Genomic DNA, 19,661 nt, shown 5'->3' on the forward strand with positions numbered 1-19,661 from the left:
ACTGCTGCCACAAAGTTATCGCCGACATGCCACGTCATCAATGAATTTTTGGTGACCGCTTTGTTTGTGAACCAGTCGGTAGCTAAATAGGCCTCCCTGTACACGTGGCTGATATAGGTCTTCTTGAACTTACCCAGGTTAGACTCTAATGCCTCAATCACATTTGCAATGGTCCAAGAAGCCATAGACTTACCATTTAGATAATTTATGATATTTAAAGAATCTCCCTCCAGCCAGAGGTTCTCAATCCCAGAAGCTAGGGCCAGTTTAACAATGTGACTAGCAACACTGGCTTCTGTGAAGTGGTTCGTCTGATGTCCAAGAGGGAAGGAAAAAGCTGCAACTCCTCCACCATAGTTGCTTCTGATGATGCCTCCACTGCCAGCAAGGCCAGGGTTCCCTTTGGCAGCCCCATCAAAATTGGCTTTGTACCAATTTTCAAGGGGGAAAAACCATCTAACCTCCTATCTTTTCCTGTCCCTGTACTCTTTCCTCTGTTTGTTGTTCCCACCTTCTTCAATATTTCCTTCCTTTGTGATGGTGAAGTTCTCCTTCATTAATCCTTCAATTTTCTCAGCAATAACAAACTCAAGGGATTCCCTATCTCTGAAAATTTGGTTATTCCACTATTTCCAAATTCCCCAGCAAAAGTGCAGGAGGGACTAGGAGAAAATTAGCTAGGTGATCATAACTATGTGTGAACTCTTCCATTGGTTGAAGAATTCTTAAATGTTGGTCAGGGGATACCAACTGACCCCAAAGTCCCTGGTCAAGAGGTTCCAAACTTTGGAGGAATAGGAGCAATGAATAAATAACTGATTGACCATCTCCAAGTCGTGCTTGCATAAGATGCACCTATTGGGGATAATCTGACCTCTCTTAGCTAAATTATCCAAATTAAGGATTTTTTCTTGGAGCAAAAGCCAGAAGAAGATGTTGATTTTTGGGGTAAGGCCAGGAATCCATGCCTTAGCCCAGATGGGTTTCTCCATTCTATCCCACAATAAAAAATACCCAGAGGCAACAGAGTATTGCCCATTCAAATTATCTCCCCACATGACTTCATCCCTCTTGTTATTTAATAAAATAGCATTCAAGCTAATCATCAAAGATTTAAGGTATGGGGATATCATAGATAGGTCATGACATCCATTACCTGTTCTATAATCACTAGCATTCAAACCATATCTTCTTATGCATGGCTCTGCCCATCTACCATAATTAGGGTGATCAATAAGAGGTCCCTGGCTCGTCTATTCATCCTGTGAAAATAAGATATTCTCACCTTTACCAATTTTCCATTTAGCTTTGGATTTAGCCAAGACTTTTTCCTTTAGGATCTCATTCCATATGTAAGATCCTTGATGAATCTCAGTCTCATAGAGTAAAAATTTGAAAGACTGCCTTCTCATGTATTTCTCAATCATAATTTTCCTTCATTCTCTGGCACTCTAAAAAATGTGCCAGATCTATTTGGCTAAAAGGGCATTATTGAGATGTCTGATTTTTCTAATACCAAAGCCCCCATAACCTTTGGGGAGGCAAACATGATCCGAGGTGACAAGATGATATCTTTTGTGCTCTTCAACCCCTGTCCAGAGAAAGTTCCTCTGAATCTTCTCCATTTTGTCAACTTGCTTAGTCAGAATCCCAAAGAGGCTTAAGGCATAAGTGAGAGAGATTTTGGAATATTGATTTCACCAAAGTGCATTTACCTGCCTGGCTGAGGGTAGCACCTTTCCAACCAGCTAATTTCTTGTTGAATCTACCAATGATGTTGTTTCAAAAAGATTTTGGGGGTTTGGACCCCAAATGCATACTAAGGTAACTTGCAGGAAGGATCCCAATACCACTACCCAAGATACAAGAAATTTTCCTTTGTCTCCCCAGTGGAGTATTGATGAAATAGACCAAACCCTTATCCCAGTTAATAGCCTGGTTAGAACCCCTAGTATAAGTATTTAGCAAACCCTTAAACACTCTAGCCTCCTTGACTGTAGCCTCTCCCCCTAGAATAGTATCATCCACAAATTGCTAGTGGGTGAAAGAAAGATGACCAGACGAAGGCTTGAGACCTTGTAGACTCTGGTCCTGTCTTTTTCTTATAATTAGCCTTCTCAAACAATCAACCAAAATGATGAAGAGAACAGGGGAAAGGGGATCACCCTATCTCAGCCCTCTTGAATGGAAAAATAAATTTGAAGGGGAACCATTAACTAGAATAGACAAAGAAGAGGAAGAGTCAAGCTGAAAGATGAGTTTACAAACCTAGGAGTCAAAACCAAAAGCTTGGAGGACCACTATCAAGAAATTCCAATCCACCATGTTGTAAGCTTTAGACATATCAAGCTTGAGTAGAAAACCTTCCCTCTTGCCAACTTCAAGAGAGTGAATCACCTCATGCACCATGATAATAGAGTCTAGAATCTGTCTCCCTAGGACCAAGCCAAGTTATTGAGGGAAGATAATCAAGTGAAGAACTCTAAGGAGCCTAGTAGTAAGGACTTTGGATATGATTTTGTAGAAAGAGTTGCAAAGACTGATGGGCCTGAACTTGTCCATCGAATCTACCCTCGAGGTTTTCAAAATGAGAATCAAAAAATTGGTATTGAGTTCTTTCAAAAGGTTTTTGTCCTAGAAGAATTCTTGCACATCCTTCACAACATCCCCTTTGACCACCTCCCAATATGCTTGGAAAAAGAAAGTCAGGAAACCATCCGAGTCAGGGGCCTTATCATCCGGAAGGGAATTGAGAGCTTGAAAAATTTCCTCTGGGGATGGGATAGCTTTCAACATAGAGTTGCGGTGGGCTTGCAGCAAAGAAGGAATAGTAGAAAAAATATCCTCTCGATCAGACACCAAGAGAGAATGGTCCTTAGAAGAAAAGAGAAAAATTGCACTACTTTATCCGCTATCTCATTATCTTTAGTTAATAAAGTCTATCCTTTCTTGTTACTGGAAATCTTGTTATTGGCCCGATGTTTTAAAGTAGATAAGTGGAAGAACCTGGTGTTCTAGTCCCCTTCTTTGAGCCAATTAACTCTTGATCTCTATTTCCAAAAGTGTTCTTCCCTGGAGATGATGTTATGGAGGTCATAAAGAATAGACCTTTCCTCCAGCCAATTCTGATCATTATATCCATCTTGTTGAATCTCTTCCTAGATTATGTGGAGTTGCTCAATCTTCTCATCCTTGTCCTAGAAAATGTGGCCAAAGTCTGATTTGTTCCATATTTTAATATGTTGATTTGTTCCAAATTTTAAAATGTGGCCAAAGTCTAATTTGTTCTAGATTTTTTCAACAATAAAGTTAATGTGCCCACTTTTCTTATATATGTAACCATAAACTAACAAACCAATGATATTTATATTCTATTTTATGTTAGTCTATTTATGATATTTAATTCATTTTAAATTGGTTTAATTATTTAACATAAATCCCCTAGATGCATACATTAATCTCATGCAAGATATATTGTTAGTTAGTGTCAAAAGACTTAGTCATAATGAAAAGACAGTTGCAACCGAGTTACTAGTATGCAATGTTAACAAAGCTCACAATGGATTCAAGCAATAAAGTTAAACTTATAGAAAGTTGGAGTGTCAATCGAGTTGCATTGGCAACCAAGTTGACAATTCACACCAAGCTCTAGTGTCAACCGAGTTGACTGTGTCTACCGAGTTCCAATGTGAACCAAGTTAGCCAAGCAGTCTTGTTCCAAGGTAATAATCAAGATGGAAGATCAGTGCAAGCCAAATCAAAAGCATCTACCAAGTGATCAGTATGAATCATGCACCCAACATCTACAAAGTGCCAAAGCTAGCCAAGGAGACAATGGTGACCGAGTGTTTCCATTATCACCTAACTATAACATTGACCCAAGTTATTGCACTAAGCCAACTTGGTGATTATTTTTGGAAATATTCTTATTGTATCCAACCTATGTAACAACTATTTGGATGGATATAAGTAATAGATATTTTTCTTGTCCAAAGTGTGGTAGTAGCATTATTCATTATATCATTCAAGCATTAGTGAATATGGAAGGGTCGATTGTCTAGAAGGCTACAAGCATCACAAGGAAAGGACGAGACTCATCTATCACAATCAGGTGATTAGTTTACTTCAAAGGATCTTCATCAGAAATCATAGTTACATTTCAAAGATCATCCACAAATGCATCAGTCCCAAATTTTTTAACCAGGTGGACCTAATAGTCCTGTGCAGAAACTCTTAAGAGAGTACATACTTAATTGTATTGTATAAATCTTCTCACAAGGTGGAACTAATAGTCCTTATTACTCCTAATAGGGTAAGATCATAAGAAGTGATCATTTGTGAGCCTTAACTAGCCAACTTTATTACTACGTGTAGTAGTGAAGCATTCTGGGTGCCATCCCCGCCCCAATTTTACCTTCTACTTGGAGGGTTTTTAGGTTACCAAATATTGTGTCATGGTTTTGTTACTTCAATGCTTTAATATTTCATACATTTAAGTGGATTAGACAAATATAAAAAAGTTGTTCAAGTGAAGAAATTTAATCACCCCCCCCCCCAATGGTCACCTTGTTTGTATTACATTTCCAATAATTGGTATCAGAGCAAGGTTCTCTTATCAAAAATTTTAGCAACTTCAGAGCAAAGATCAAACACAATGGAGGTGTACAAGATAGAGAAGGCCATTAAGAATGAAAAGTTGGATCTACATGTGGCCATGGAGAAAATAAAGAAACTAAACGAGCAACTCTCTCAATCCCTATGAAGAAGAAAATAATTGGAAGCACAGATGAATGAAAATCCCTACTTAGAAGAGAGAATTGACGATATTTGCGAAGAAAAAAATTCAGATGGAGAAGTTGTAGCTATAGAAGATCTACTTGGAAGGAACCTTATTCTTCAAGAAGTCAAAAAATTGAAAAGGGGACAAGAGATCCATTGAGTCAGAATATGTGAAGTCATGGAACAAAATAATCAAGTTGAAAATGAAAAAAATATGGTAGAAGAAGATAGAAGACTACTCAACACTAGGATAGAAGAAAAAGACAATGAAATCCATGAGCTTTCACTATATCAAGCAAACTTGGTAAATCAGTTGAACAATTCAAATCAAGAAGTCATCCATCTGAGGACAGAAAATGAAAGACTCATGAATAATTTTAGAGAAGAAAAAGAAACCAATGAAAGAATGATGAACTCACAAGCAAGCATGGATTTGTTAGTTGAGATATCCTATAAAAGATAGAAAGGTAAAGTAGGATTGGACTACACTGAACAAGGAGAGTCATCATTGCAAGGAGCTCAAAATAATAAAAGACCTACATGCAATCATTGTGGAAAAATAGGGCATAGTTCAAAAAAGTGTTAGAGCAATGGAAAGTCAAAGTTTAATGACAAATGTTACAATTGTAACAAGTGTGGGCATAGAGCAAGTCACTATACAGAGAAGACAAAATTTGAAGGAAAATGTTTCTCATACAACAAATAGGGTCATAAATCTTGAAAGTGTAGAACCAAGAATTGGAATCCTACTTAGCAACTTGCTAAAGCTATCTCTTGTTGGGATTACAACACTTGGTGTAGATGTTATTTATGTGGAGATTTTGGGTACATTGGACCAAACTGCATGAAGACTCACCTCAAAAAAAGAGATCCTATCAAAAGATACTATGTATGCAAAGATCTTGGTCATCTAGCGAAGAATTGCATGAATAGAGGAAAAGTTGAAGATAAAAAGAAAGAAAAGGTTGACATAATCAGAAAAAAAAAAAATGAAGCGGTAATGGGTAAAGAAGTCTCCAGAGGATTCAAGTGAAATCAGTGAGGTCATCAACACCCAAGACAATGGATTGGGTGACTCAATCATCTTTACATAAATATGCAAGGATATCACTAGAGTTGTGATAAAATTCACATTCCACATCAGCTCCAGTCATCCAAGCAAATAGTCCAAAACAACATATTAGATGCACTTGGATAGATGATAGACTTAGACCAGATCAAGCTATTAGACCTAACTGAGCATAGGTAGACTCGACCAAAACATAAACTCAAATGAGCATGGAAAGATTGTTCTAACCGAGCTTTAGACCAAACCAAGTATCTTTTACTTACCCAGGTACAGAGCATTAAATGAAGCACTAAATTTGGAAATTTTATAAAAGGTAAAGATCAAAGCTTTGTTTTCATCGCATTTTCAAAATTCTCTTTGAGTTCAATATTTCTTAAGCCCCCCAAAGCAATTCTCGTGCAAATTATTGAAGGAGATTCTTAGGCAAAGTCATCATCAAGAAATTCTTCCTTTACTGAGCAATATGGCAACATCTTCCAGTTCCAAGATCATGAAAGGTTCAGAGATTTTGGTGAAGAGTTCAGATTGCACTCCTCCAAAATTGCATCTCTATCCAACAATTGCAGAAGAAAATGATCCTCAAGGTGCTCACTCTTCCATTCCTCCAAAGGTATTACTCATCCATGATATTGGATCATTTTATCATTGTTCTATCCAAGAGCTAAGAATTCTTGAGTTAGATCAGACCTATGCAACTTTGTGTGAAAATGATGTGCTTAAGCCAGATCACAAACATCTGGGTGTCAAGGGGTTGAACCACATCATCCAAAAACCTAGGAATTTTCAGATAAAGTGGATCAAGCTTATACTAAGTTGAGTTCACGATATGTCATTTTGGTTGGAACAGACCTACCTTATCACTAAGAAGATGATTTATAGGATAACATGGTATCCTATGACAGAGAAAGCCAAGTCTTGGAAGACATCAAATAAATATTCATAGATTCTCTATCTATAGAGGTAAATGGAAAAACTCTTATCATTGATCAATTAATTGATATTGTACACAAGTTCAATGGTGATACTAATGGGTAGGACAAACTTCTCATGAAAACTAAGAGAAAGTTTGAGAATAAAGTGCTAGATAATGTAGCACAAAAGAAAGCAATTGATCAAGTAGAACTATCTACTTTGATATCTTCATTAGAAAATGTTGTAAATAATGTTGTATCTTTATTTTTAAAGTTAAGTGATTCCATTAACTTTACCAAGGAAATAAAAGAAAAAATGGCCAAGATTGACAAGGACTTGTAGGATAGTGCAAATCAATTGGCACTTAATCCAAGCTCCAGTTCCAATCATTTTTCAAAATCTAGATTCTTGGTAAATCTATAAGCAGAATTGCTAAGGGAAGAGGCCAGAATAAGGGCAACATTGATTGATATTCAAGGTATGATACTTCCCCATATGGACATTATGCAAAAAATGATAGATCATGCATAAACATTAGTCAAAGACACAAATTTGTCAGTTGCAGATCATATGTATGAGTTATCAATAGAGATTACAATTTATCTACATATTTTGTAAGTTCTACAAGAAAATTGGGATAAGACGTTGTCCATAATTTTGAAGGTACACCATGATTTTCTTTCTCATTTTAATGTAACCTTGTAAATACGTTAACATTTATAACAAAAAAAGGGGGAAAGAAAGTGTGCAAAGGGGAAAGCATATCGATAAAGTAGATGTACATATATGTAAAAGGAAATATATATAGCGACAAGATATGTATAAAGCAGAAAAACAAAAAACAATTTTGATAAACCAAAAAAGAGTTTTTAGTTCTAACCGAGTTGTAGAGTCTTCAATGCAAACCGAGCTACCAAATCAAGCATATTCCAAGGGGGAGTTTGACTAAAGAATTTTTTTTTAGGTCGTGTGTATGATAAGTGTTTTTGTCACTAATGCCAAAGTGGGGGATTTTTAATCTCATTCAAGATATATTGTCAGTTAGTGTCAAAACACTTTGTCATAATGAAAAGATAGTTGCAACCGAGTTACTAGTATGCAGTGTTAACTAAGTTCACAATGAATTCAAGAATTCAAGTTAACCTTGCAAAAAGATGCAGTGGAAACTAAGTTGATAGTTCACACCGAGCTTTAGTGTCAACTAAGTTGAATACGTCTATTGAGCTTCAATGTGAACCGAGTTAGCAGAGTAGTCTTGTTCCAAGGTAATAATCAAGATGGAAGAACAGTGCAAGCTGACTCAAAAGGGTCTACCAAGTGATTAGTGTGAACCATGCACCCAGAAGCTATTGAGTGACAGAGCTAGCCAAGGAGACAGTGGTGACCAAGTGTTTCTAGTATCACCCAAGTATGACATTGACCCAAGTTATTGCACTAAGCCGACTTGGTGATTATTTTTGGAACCATTCTTATTATAGCCAACCTATGTAATTACTATTTGGATGGATATAAGTATGACAAAAAAATTTTGTCCAAAACATGGTAGTAGCATTATTCATTGTATCATTCAAGCATTAGAGAATATGGAAGGGTAGATTGTCTAGAAGGTTGCAAGCATCACAAGGAAAGGAAGAGACTCATCTATCATAGTCAAGTGATCATTTTACTTCAAAGGATCTTCAACAAAAATCATAGTTGCATTTCAGAGATCATCCACTAATTCATCCTAACAAATACATCAGTCCCAAATCCTTTAACTGGGTGGACCTAACAGTCCTTTGCAAAAACTCCTAAGAGAGTACATACTTAACTATATTGTATAAATCCTTTCACAAGGTGGACCTAACAATTCTTATTACTCCTAACAGGGTAAGATCATCAGAAGTGATCATTTCTAAGCATTAACTAGCCAACTTTATTATTGCAGTAGTGAAGCATTATAGGTGTCATCTCCACCCCAGTTTTACCTTCTACTTGGAGGGTATCTAGGTTACCAAATATTGTGTTATGGTGTTGTTACTTTAATTGTTTAATTTTTCATGCATTTAAGTAGAATAGAAAAATATTAAAAAGTGGTCCAATTGAAGATGTTTAAGTGGTTCTTGATTCACCCCCCCCCCTTCAATCACCTAGTTTGTATTACATTTCCAAGAACATAAATCCTTTACATTTGTAATAGGGTTATGTTTCTAGACAAAAACCTTAAAGATATTGACCAATAATATAGATGTAGATACTTATGAATATGATTGAAATATGTGAAGATGAGGCAGAAATAAAATTTCTCATGGAAAAGAGAGTCACAAATCATAAAGGTTGAACTTCCATGAGCCACATGCTCTCATGTTCCTTGCAAAAGATGAAGCCAAAGCCATAGATATAATAGTAAAATATGAAAATAAGTTAAAAAATTATAGAACACAAGGTGAACAAAATGTTGATGATTATCCTAATGAGTATCAATGAGAAAGATGAGGGAATACTCATTTAAATTGCACAATCCTAAGTAAGGATGATCAAATCATACATTGAATCCTATCTCCAACCATGGCTTCATGTTTTCATTATGTCAACAAAAACTTCAAGTAGTTTCCATCCCTAATATGAGCCAATTACTATTTAGAGGGTAGGTCAATCCCCAAAATGTGATTAATCTAGGAAGTGGTGTTTAATCTTCCACAAAACTAGATCTTCATTTTGTATCATCCTAGAGGAAGAGATGTGGAGTAGGTACAACAAATGAGAAAAGTCTTAATAAAAAAACATAAAAATAAAATGTACACAGTGATATAAATAGGAGTATCACATAACATCCAAAGGCTAGAGGATTGGACATGTCCTATTACATTTGTAAATTCTTTACTTGCAATAGTGTACCCAAGGGAATAATGATCATTATTATTACTACAATATGATGAGAAGAAGAAATACAAGGAAGACTACCAGTAATCGCATTTACTATTTTTGAATAAATAAGAAATAAAGGTGTTGTTCCTTATAAAACTAGAATATGAAGGTACTAACACTTTAGTGATTCTGCCTTCCCCAACAAACAACTATTTAGGTGATACTTTAAAAAGAGACCCTACCATAAAGGTGAGGTGGTGGAACCCGTAATGAGAGAGAATCAATTCATCACTAGAAATGAAGTCTTGAAAATGTTGAGCCTCAATAACCATAGATTAGGATAAAATATGAGCAAAAATAATCAGAGAAGGGATCATATTGCCAAAGGGCATATAATAGAAGAAACATCACCCTTTGTGGGGGGGGAGGAGAACTTCAGTAGAAGAGAGTCATCAAAGGAACATTCAAAGGTCAAGATACACAAATGATCATCATTTCCATCCTTCCATCAAGTGGTATCACCTTTACGACACAAAAGAGAACAATCTATAACAAGATGACCAATAGACAAGCATCACCCACATCTTAAGTGTAGGCCCTCTAAATGTAATGATTGGGTCCATGATCCATCCTTGACCATGAGAATGGCATCTCATAGAACAGATCTAAAGATGTTGATGTCAACTAGAATGCACAAAAATGTAGATCAATTCACTATAGTTGTAGCCTCATCCGCCTTTAAGAAATGACCAATAGAGTGGCCTATATGGCCTTAAAGAAATAATTATCCAAAAAACTATAGGGAAAGATATGGAAGACAAAACCACATTGGATGCATATTTTAGTAAGAGGGTTAAAGGAGATATTCCAATGATAGGTCGAGAGAGAGTGACCCACACCACCCCCCCCCCCCCCCCCCACAAAGCCATAGTTTTCTTAATATCAAATTGTGTTCTTTATTAGAAGTAAAAATTACAAGATAAAGACCCTTTTCACAAGGGAAGAACTCAATGTTACCAAAGACTAACTAGCTCCAAGAATCCATCATCTAACTATGTAGATCCTAAAGGAAGGGATATAAATCAACAAATCCAAAAACCAACCCACAAAGTTGGTAGAGATCTATATTTTACACCACATCTGAGTCACAAACTTCCACAAGTGAGGTCTTGACATAATAATGAGAAACTCACTTTTGAAGGAATGTATTTGATAACTTGAGCATAGCATTTCCACCAGCTACCAAATTCCCAAACAACACATGATTGGAAATCCCACCACTACTAAAGAATGAGGAATATTATCCAAATCCCCCATGGAAAAAACTATAATAGAGGGCCCAAACAACAACATACCACCATACAATACACAGGGAAAAATCAGTCTAGACAATTCCCACTAGAGCCCCTAGACTACAAGTAATTGAAGTTACGATACAAGGAATGGTTGAATTAAAAAAAATTATTGAGCGAGAAACAACACCGAGAAAAGAAAATGACTTTTTTCATTCTATCAAATGTAATGTTATTTATCTTAGTTGTTGCCTAATTAATTTCTATATTAAGAAATTAATTTTACTTTTAGCATCATCCATGATTCTTGTGAGAAGTGCTAGAGTGGGATTGTCATTGCACCAAAAGACTAATTTGTTAGTGCATGATATAATAACTCAAATTATAGTACACGAGGCGGTTAAGCCCTTATCACAAATCCTGAGGGGAGTGTTGAACATTTTTACAACAATCTCCTTCTCATCATTACCCAATGGTCAAAGGATTTGAACTCGTGACCAAGCTCCAATACCACTTGTTAGAGTGAGGTTTTTGTTGCACCAAAAGATGGATTTGTTAGTGCTCGATACAACCACTCAACTTATAGTATACATTAGGCTGTTAAGCCCTTGTCACAAACCCGATGGGAGTATTGGACATTTTTCCAACAAAGAATAGATAGCTTATTTTCATTCTACTTTAAATTCATTTGATTCATTGGTTAAATTATCAATAATTTTTTTCTTATTCATATAGAGGAAGAACATGAGTAGTCAATTGTGTTACAATACCTCCTAATTTAAAAAAATTGCATGTATCAAATTGTTGAGACATTTGTTCATAAGTATTGATAATTTTGAGTGCACAATTATTAGGACTAAAATTTAAGGTAACTAAGTTTGTACAAACATAGAAAAAATAATTAAATATTTATTTTATTTTTAGCGATCAAGATTGAACATTGACAATTGAACTACATTATGAAAAATTATAGCTTCTAAATAGAATATGTTTGGCACATTAGTCAATAAAATATCACATTATTACTTTCAACTATTCACCTCTTTATATTTTTCTCAAGAAAATCTTGTTGGAAATTATTGAAATGATCATAAGAACAATTGTTGGAATAATATATGGAACTGGTAAAGAATGTCCTCAATCATTGTTTTGTCATTGATGTCAAACTTGCTAATTGCAGGGATGACAGTTGCTTTAGTGATCCAAATACTATCAATTAGTTGATTGTCAAGGTGGAGGCAATCAATAAGATGTAACTAGAACACCTAGAGAAAGGTTGAAGTTATGATGTTGTAATGAAGTACAAGGATCAGTCAAGCCATTAATGAAACAGTGTATTGGATGACATACTAAAAGATACAAAGAATGAGCACACTGAAACATATCAAAGATCTAAAGTTTTAGCTAAGTCTTTTGTAAAGCTCAAATGAGTTTATTAGAGAGAAGGAGCTGAGCAAGCTAGTAAGTGTCGAGCAAGCTAGTAAGAGCCGAGCAAATTCCTAGTTAAGTGTCGAGCAAGTTCAAGTGTCGGGCAGAATCAAGTACCGAGCAAAACCAAGTGCCGAGCAGAATCAAGTGCCGAGAAAAACCAAGTGCCGAGCAGAATCAAGTGCCGAGCAGAACCAAGTGCCGAGCAGGTATAGGTGTCGAGTAACACAGAGGTGTCGAGCACCAGTAACTCAATAATGCCGAGTTGTTGCATTATTTAGGAAATCGAAGATTCACCAGATCTAAGCCAACAAAGTTGTTATCTAGAAATTTGTGAATTAAAAGGAAGATAAGAATGATGAGTTGGTGGCACAGAACACCATGTAGAATGTTTCAAAGATACAATTGGCGAAGTTTCAAGAAAAAAAACAAGATATGGGGTAGATACATTGTATCCTACCTAAATCCATTTTGAAACCCTAAAATTGGAGAGGGAGAATTGAGCGGCAAAGGCAAATCAGACTTGTATATAAGAAGACATAAGTTAACGAAAAATAGAGTGGAATAGAGGGGATAGTGAGAGAGAGAGTCGTGGTCAAGCATAAAAGCATGAAATGCTGAAGAATAAGCTAAGGAGAAGATAACACAGGAACTCTGTTTGGATAGATGACCACAAGGATGATTGCATTGGCAGAATGAGTAGGAAGACTCAAGGAGACGAAGCTTGAGAGGGAGACAAGTAGTCTGAGCTGAAGTTATTGAAGCCAAGCATAAGGATTGAACTGAAAGAGTGATTTGAAATCTGCAAAGTATGTTGTAAGTTAAGTCAGATCAAAAGACCATTATCGTTACTTTCTAGCAATTGTAACAGTAAGATAAATCCTATGGACTTAGGTTGGTTTAACAGCCATTAGATAAATCCTTTAACAGGGTGACATTACAAGTGAATGTTCTAAAGACCTTGAACCAGGCCCATTCCTAACAGTTTGGTGAAATCCTCTAACAAGGTCACATTTAATAGTGTGTTGTAAGCCTTTAACAGGGCAGGCTCTTAACAGGGCATCACTTCAGAAGAGTGAGAATCAAGTAGCATGTTACTGGTGGTTTTTTCCAAATTGGGTTTCCACGTAAATCATTGTGTCATGTGTTGATTTTGAATGTTTTACCTTTGCATGTTGATTTACAGTAATTTGCTTATATGACTGATTTAAGTTTGAACATATGAAAAGGGTATTAATAGGGCATTTGGACCTTGAATAACTGATTCACCACCCCCCCCCCCCCCCCCCTCTCAGTTATTCTAAAGAATTCTAACAAATCTACCACTTTAACCAATTTTTTATAAAAGAAACCTCCATTGATGAAATAATTAATTTTCATTTTAATTTAAGAACTACTCACTATCATGAGAATTTTCAAAATCATCTAGAAACATTAACATATACCACGTATAATAAGTGCAAGAAAATATATAATTGTTATACAGATTTTGATTTTAAAAAAATTAATCCTATGTACTAATGAATTAAAATTAAAGAAAAAATAGAAACAAAAATATAATATAATATTTTTATTAAATATATTATATTAAAATAATTGATTATTTATATTTTTACAAAAATTGTCTTGAATTTATTTTTCTTTGATTCATATAATTGGATTTTAAAAAATATTTGATATTTATGCTTATAGACATAAAGTTATAAATATCTAAAATCATTCAATAAGAAGAGAAGTGGGACAAATTGTATTGACAAAAACTTATAAATATCTAAAACTAATCAATCTTTACAAAATGGCTGGGACACAATGTCATGACAAAAAATTGTAAATATCTAAAACAAATCAACATATAGAAAAGCAACTAGACACATATTGACAAAATAATATGAAAAAAAATTCTAAAATATCGACATCCTTCTATAAAATAAAGCAAAAGTATTGAAAAGCTAGATTATAATGTTTGATTATAATTATTATCATTTATTAACTCAAATTTTGTTAAAAAATAATGACATAATTCTTCTATAAACCTATAAATATTATTTTTCAATTACATTATTTAAATAAAAAATAGTTCATTGCATTTTTTTTATAGGTAATGGGTCTAAGCCTATGGATTATTTATTAATATTGATTATTATTATGCGTTAATCTTAAATAGATTCAAACCCAAGACCTCCCAAATAAGAGACTCGCAATTTACCTTTGTGGTGTAGGCTCTTACCTAATTCATTTTGCATTTTAATTAAAGAAATCAAATAATTTATTTAAAGCAATTTGAAATGCATTCACCATTTTTATATTTTTATTACTTAAATTTCATAGAAAATTATTCATTTATTAATTGAACATTATACTTTCTTATATTATATTTATTATTCAACATATAAAGATCTAGAATTTATGAGATCCATCTTTTTAATTAAAAAAATAAGTTTAATTCATTGTTTCAAATTTAATTCTATAAGGAAAAATCCTTTCCACCCTCATCCACTCAAGATTTAAATGAGAAAAAATAATGCAAATAAAGGTAAATTAGAAACTTGCTTCTATAAAGGAGGCCTCCCTTAAAAAGTAAAGTCACAATTGGTAGATTTCTTTTAGGGCCCGTTTGGTTGCTAGAATAGGAATAGAAATTTTGGAATAGGTTTTCTATTGTGTTTGGTTCGTCATATGGAATAGGGAATAGGAATACATATTCCCATTTTACCTCTAAAATGAGCTTATACCCATTCCAAAAAATAAATGTCATTGGAATAGTCATTCCTATTTCCAATATTACATCCCTATTCTCCATTCCTATGCCTGCAACCAAATGGGTCCTTAAGGAATATTTAAGTTGATTGTCTAGTGAAGTTTGTTGTGAACTTAGCTTAAAAGTTGAACTTCCACAATTCAAAGAAGATGGCGGTCTCATTATTGTATTAGCTCTGTCTATTTTTAGTCTTTCATATTAAAGTTGGAGCTTCCAAAACATTAGAGTTGAAGAGATGTTGGTCCCATGGATGTAATATCTAAATTTAGATGACAATTTATGGCCCCGCCACATTTTCACCCCAAGCTTAAAAATAGAAGCTTAAGACCCATGATATCACATCCTTATCCTATGCCCCCATGCCTAAATATATGAATTGGAATCTTTATGTATACCAGTGAAGTACCTAGCATTGTTTAAAATTTGAAAATAAACTCTAAGGTTGAAACAAGGAGCAATTGTTAGATGATTGTCGTGGGACAATTTATAGCATTGCCAATTTTCATATATTAAAATGAGAAATCCCACATAATAGAACCTCTAATTTTCAACAATTTTTTTTAAATAATCGTCTAACAAAATTATTTTCTTCATGCAACCTGTTATCTGAAAGAAAAAAGTCTCAATGGGACCACAATCATCATCCATTTAAGATTCATTATGAACAAAATTTATACCACGAATAAATCACAAACCCACTTCAACTATGTAGAAGGAAGTACTATCCATTCAAATATAATCATGTAAAAATAAAGTTCTTCACGAGACCTCCTTTCTAAGAAGGTGGAAGTCCCCATAAGACCCTAGCCTAATATGTCATCACCCATTTAAGATCCAAATATGAACAAAAAATAAAACTAAGAGTAAATCATAAGCCCTCTTCAACCATGCACAATTTGTTATCCCATGGGTCAAATATTCTATGCAACTCATGGTTAGAAGCTTAAGACCCCGTGGGACCACATCCTTATACATAAATTTATAAATTGGAATATTTTCTTATGTTGGTGGAATAACATTGCTTAAATTTTAAAAATAAAAGAGTTGAAATAAGTAATAATTGTTAGAGGATTCAGAGAGGACAATTTCTAACCTTGTCCATTAAAAATATGACTTTTTCTATCTTGAGGAAAAGATTTTAAATAATCACCTAACAACTTTATTTTCTTCATGGAAGCTTTTATTTCTACGAATAAAGTCTTCATGGGACCACAACCACCATCTTTTCAAGATTAAATTATGAACAAAATTTAAAACAAGAATATATCACAAACCCTCTTTAACTATGTACAAGGAGCTATCATCCATTTATTATTTAACTATGTACAAGGAGCTATCATCCATTTAAATAATAATGTAAAAAAAAAATCTTCACAAGACCTCATATTTCTAAGAAGGTTAAAGTCCCCATGGGACCCTAGCCTAATAGGTCATCATCCATTCAAGATTCAATTATGAACAAAAATAAATAAAACAAGAGAAAATCATATGCTCTCTTCAACATCACTATCATCAATCTTCAAATAATCACGTAACAATTTATATTTTTCATAATGAGATCTCTTATTTCTAAGCAAGAAGCTTAAAGTCTTTATGGGACCCTATCTAAGAGACTATCATCTATTAGAAATTTCATTATGAATGAAAATTACAAAATTACTACAAAAGTAATGGACCATCATCCATTCAAAATTCAATTATGAAAAAGGTAAATTGCTATAAACAAAAGTAAATCAAGAACCTTTTCGAGGACTTGCCCCATCCATAAAACAAGAGCAAATCATAAAACTTCTTCAACATTGTACAATTCACTATCATCCATTTTCAAATACTCCATAACAAACAAAAAAATAATCCTTGATGAGACCTCTTATGCCTAAGAAAGAAGGTTAAAATCTCTATAAGACCTTGTTCTAAGAGATCGTATATTTAAAAAATTCTATTACGAACAAAAATTACAATAAATTAAATTAAAAACCCTCTTCACCAATACACAACCTAGGTACCATCATCCCTTTAAAGTCCAATTACCCGCAAAAATTACAATACTTTTTTCAACCATATCATCCAACACATAATTAGATATCCATTCAAAATTAAATTATAAACAAAACGAAAAAAAAAAAAAAAACAACCAATCAGAAAAAAGAAACAAAAAGTAAAAATTAAGATTAATAGTAAATTATTACAATATATTGAATTAATACGAAAAATGCATTCAAATACTTTAGTATCCTGTCTTAAAGAGAGGGACTAATTACTACAAAAGTAATGGACCATCTTCCATTTAAAATTCAATTATGGAGAGATAAATTATCATAAACAAAAGTAAATCAGGAACCTTCTCTACCGCTCACCTCATCCATCCATAGAAGACCAAACAATGAGAAATTTTAACAAAGTAAATCATGTCTGTTTAAAGTCGGTCTTCAGCAGGCTTTGAATTTGAAAGGACAGCAGCTCCACATGACAGGACACGGATTCTTCACTGCCCAATTGCAGAATGCTTTTCGGCATTTCATCAAGCTCCCGTCGCATCAATTGCATCATCACACTCATGAATGCCTCGACTACTTCGGCCCACAACACAGCCCTGCTTTTCAATAATGGCCTACAAGATGCCAATCTACATTCATAGTTTTCCGGTTTCGTGTAAAGTTCTGCAACAGCGACTGCGACTATTAATGGATGGCAATACACAACACCATCTTCGTGGCCCCCCCGTACAACACAGCTAGTCCATATCTGATTTTTATTACCAAGATGCTCAGACCTTAAGTCTACGCATCTGTCATGTCTTCAAATAAATTAACTGTAGATTGGTGCTCAATTAACTGTTGAAATGCCCCACTGGCTGCCTATAAATGCAACCTCCACAGCCCCAAACATTTCAAAGCGTCTTTTGGTGTTCATAAGTCATTTCATCCATTGCTAGATAGCTCTTATTTCCCTTCCTTCAAATATGTCTTCTACCTGTGATAACTGCGACTGCCAAGATAAGAGCCAGTGCACGTAAGTCTATTCATGTTATCTCTTTTTTGACTATTTAACACTTTTAGTGTTAGAATGAAGCTTAGTGTATTATGTTTAAGCTGTCCGATTTTTAATTGTTGGTTATAATTTTACTCTGGTTATTGGTTTGATCTGCTGATCTATCGATTTTCTTCATTGTGATGATACAGCAAGAAAGGTTACACTTTTCAGGTGGAAGGGATTGTGGAAACCAGCTTCAATATGAGGTGTGTGTAATTCTAGTTAAATTTATGTGATTATAAGGCAGGGGTTCCATGGAAGGGGCTTGGGCTCTATTTTTGTGGAGTGGGTGGCTCCATGGTAATATTTTAGAGGGGGCTAAAGCTTTAATTGGAATCTTTCCTACAAAATAGGAGCCTTGGATTTTTAGCCCTCTCAATTTGAACAGGTGAAAATGGGGCTGGATTTAGCCCCACCAGCTTAGGGAAGATTTCTGCCATTTGTGAATCCTACTCTTCATTTTCCCACCAAAAATAAAATAATCCCACTAAACAAATTTATGAAGAAATATATTTATTTTATTTTCAAAATTCATGAGACAATCATCTTCCGTTAATTTAGGGACTAATTTTTAAAGCAAATTCACATATAAATCTATAGGACTGCTTTGCTTTTTACATAAGCCTAAAAAATCTTAGCGGCACCCGCTCTACTTTTAAGGAAGCGGGTGCCCATGGGACCCCAGCCTAAGAGCGGTTTGATAATAGTGGGATTCGAACAGCTGATGTTGTGGTTGTTACAAATGCTATTACAACTGATAGTGCTTATAATTTTACATCATATGTGACTGTTACAATGCTTTTACAAGTGATAGTGCTTATAATTTTACATCATATGTGATTGTTACAATGTTTTTATAAGTGATAGTGTTTATAATTTTGCATCGTCATCTTCAAACATACTTTATGATCTATCATCATGATATAAGAAAAATTATGTAATAGCCCATTGTCTTCTAACATATTATATGATCTATTATCATAATACAAGAAAAAATATGTGATCTATCAGAATATAAGAAAAATTGGGTAGTCAAAAGTGATCCACTCCTTGATTTCTCTTACATCCTGATGCAATCATTGATGTTAAAATTTACACACCATCTGTTTCAAAAACATTTGTACCATATTTATAAATTATGAAAACCTGATGGATCTTATTATTGTTGTGATTGTTGTGATTGCAGCTTCTCTGACTGCGAGACCGTTCAAGGAGAAAATGATTGCAACTGCGGCCCTGGCTGCACTTGTACCAGTTGCCCCTGCCACAAATGATGTGAGGAAACAAATAAATATATATAGATAATATGTAAATAAATGCAAGACGCATAGGTTTGAGTTTGTCATGAAGTTTCAGGTTATGCAGAAAGGGGTTTTCAAAGGATTCGTGTAGCTTTACCCTGCAGACCTGAGAGAGTGTAATCAGTAGTAGATTATACTCTGTTGTTGTGTTGGTGCACGTTTCTTAATGAATTAAGTGTTTTACTTTATTATCTCACTTCTTTTCAGATTGGATCACCATATGCTTTGGTTCTGCAACATGA

The 19,661-nt window shown here is 34.4% G+C and overlaps 1 protein-coding gene across 1 annotated transcript; it reads left to right on the top strand.

Moving 5' to 3' along the window:
• Nucleotides 1-17,977: 17,977 nt before the first annotated feature.
• LOC149570670 (metallothionein-like protein EMB30) lies at nucleotides 17,978-19,610 on the top strand. Its single transcript, XM_089823214.1, has 3 exons — nucleotides 17,978-18,097; nucleotides 18,268-18,324; nucleotides 19,305-19,610. Exons 1-3 carry the CDS (start codon nucleotides 18,048-18,050, stop codon nucleotides 19,390-19,392), a joined length of 195 nt encoding a protein of 64 aa, XP_089679340.1. The 5' UTR covers nucleotides 17,978-18,047; the 3' UTR covers nucleotides 19,393-19,610.
• The last annotated feature ends 51 nt before the right edge of the window (nucleotides 19,611-19,661 follow it).

The sequence above is a fragment of the Cupressus sempervirens genome, chromosome 3 (assembly GCF_028749045.1).
Source record: "Cupressus sempervirens isolate cs-2001-9-10 chromosome 3, ASM2874904v1, whole genome shotgun sequence".
Taxonomy (NCBI): domain Eukaryota; kingdom Viridiplantae; phylum Streptophyta; class Pinopsida; order Cupressales; family Cupressaceae; genus Cupressus; species Cupressus sempervirens.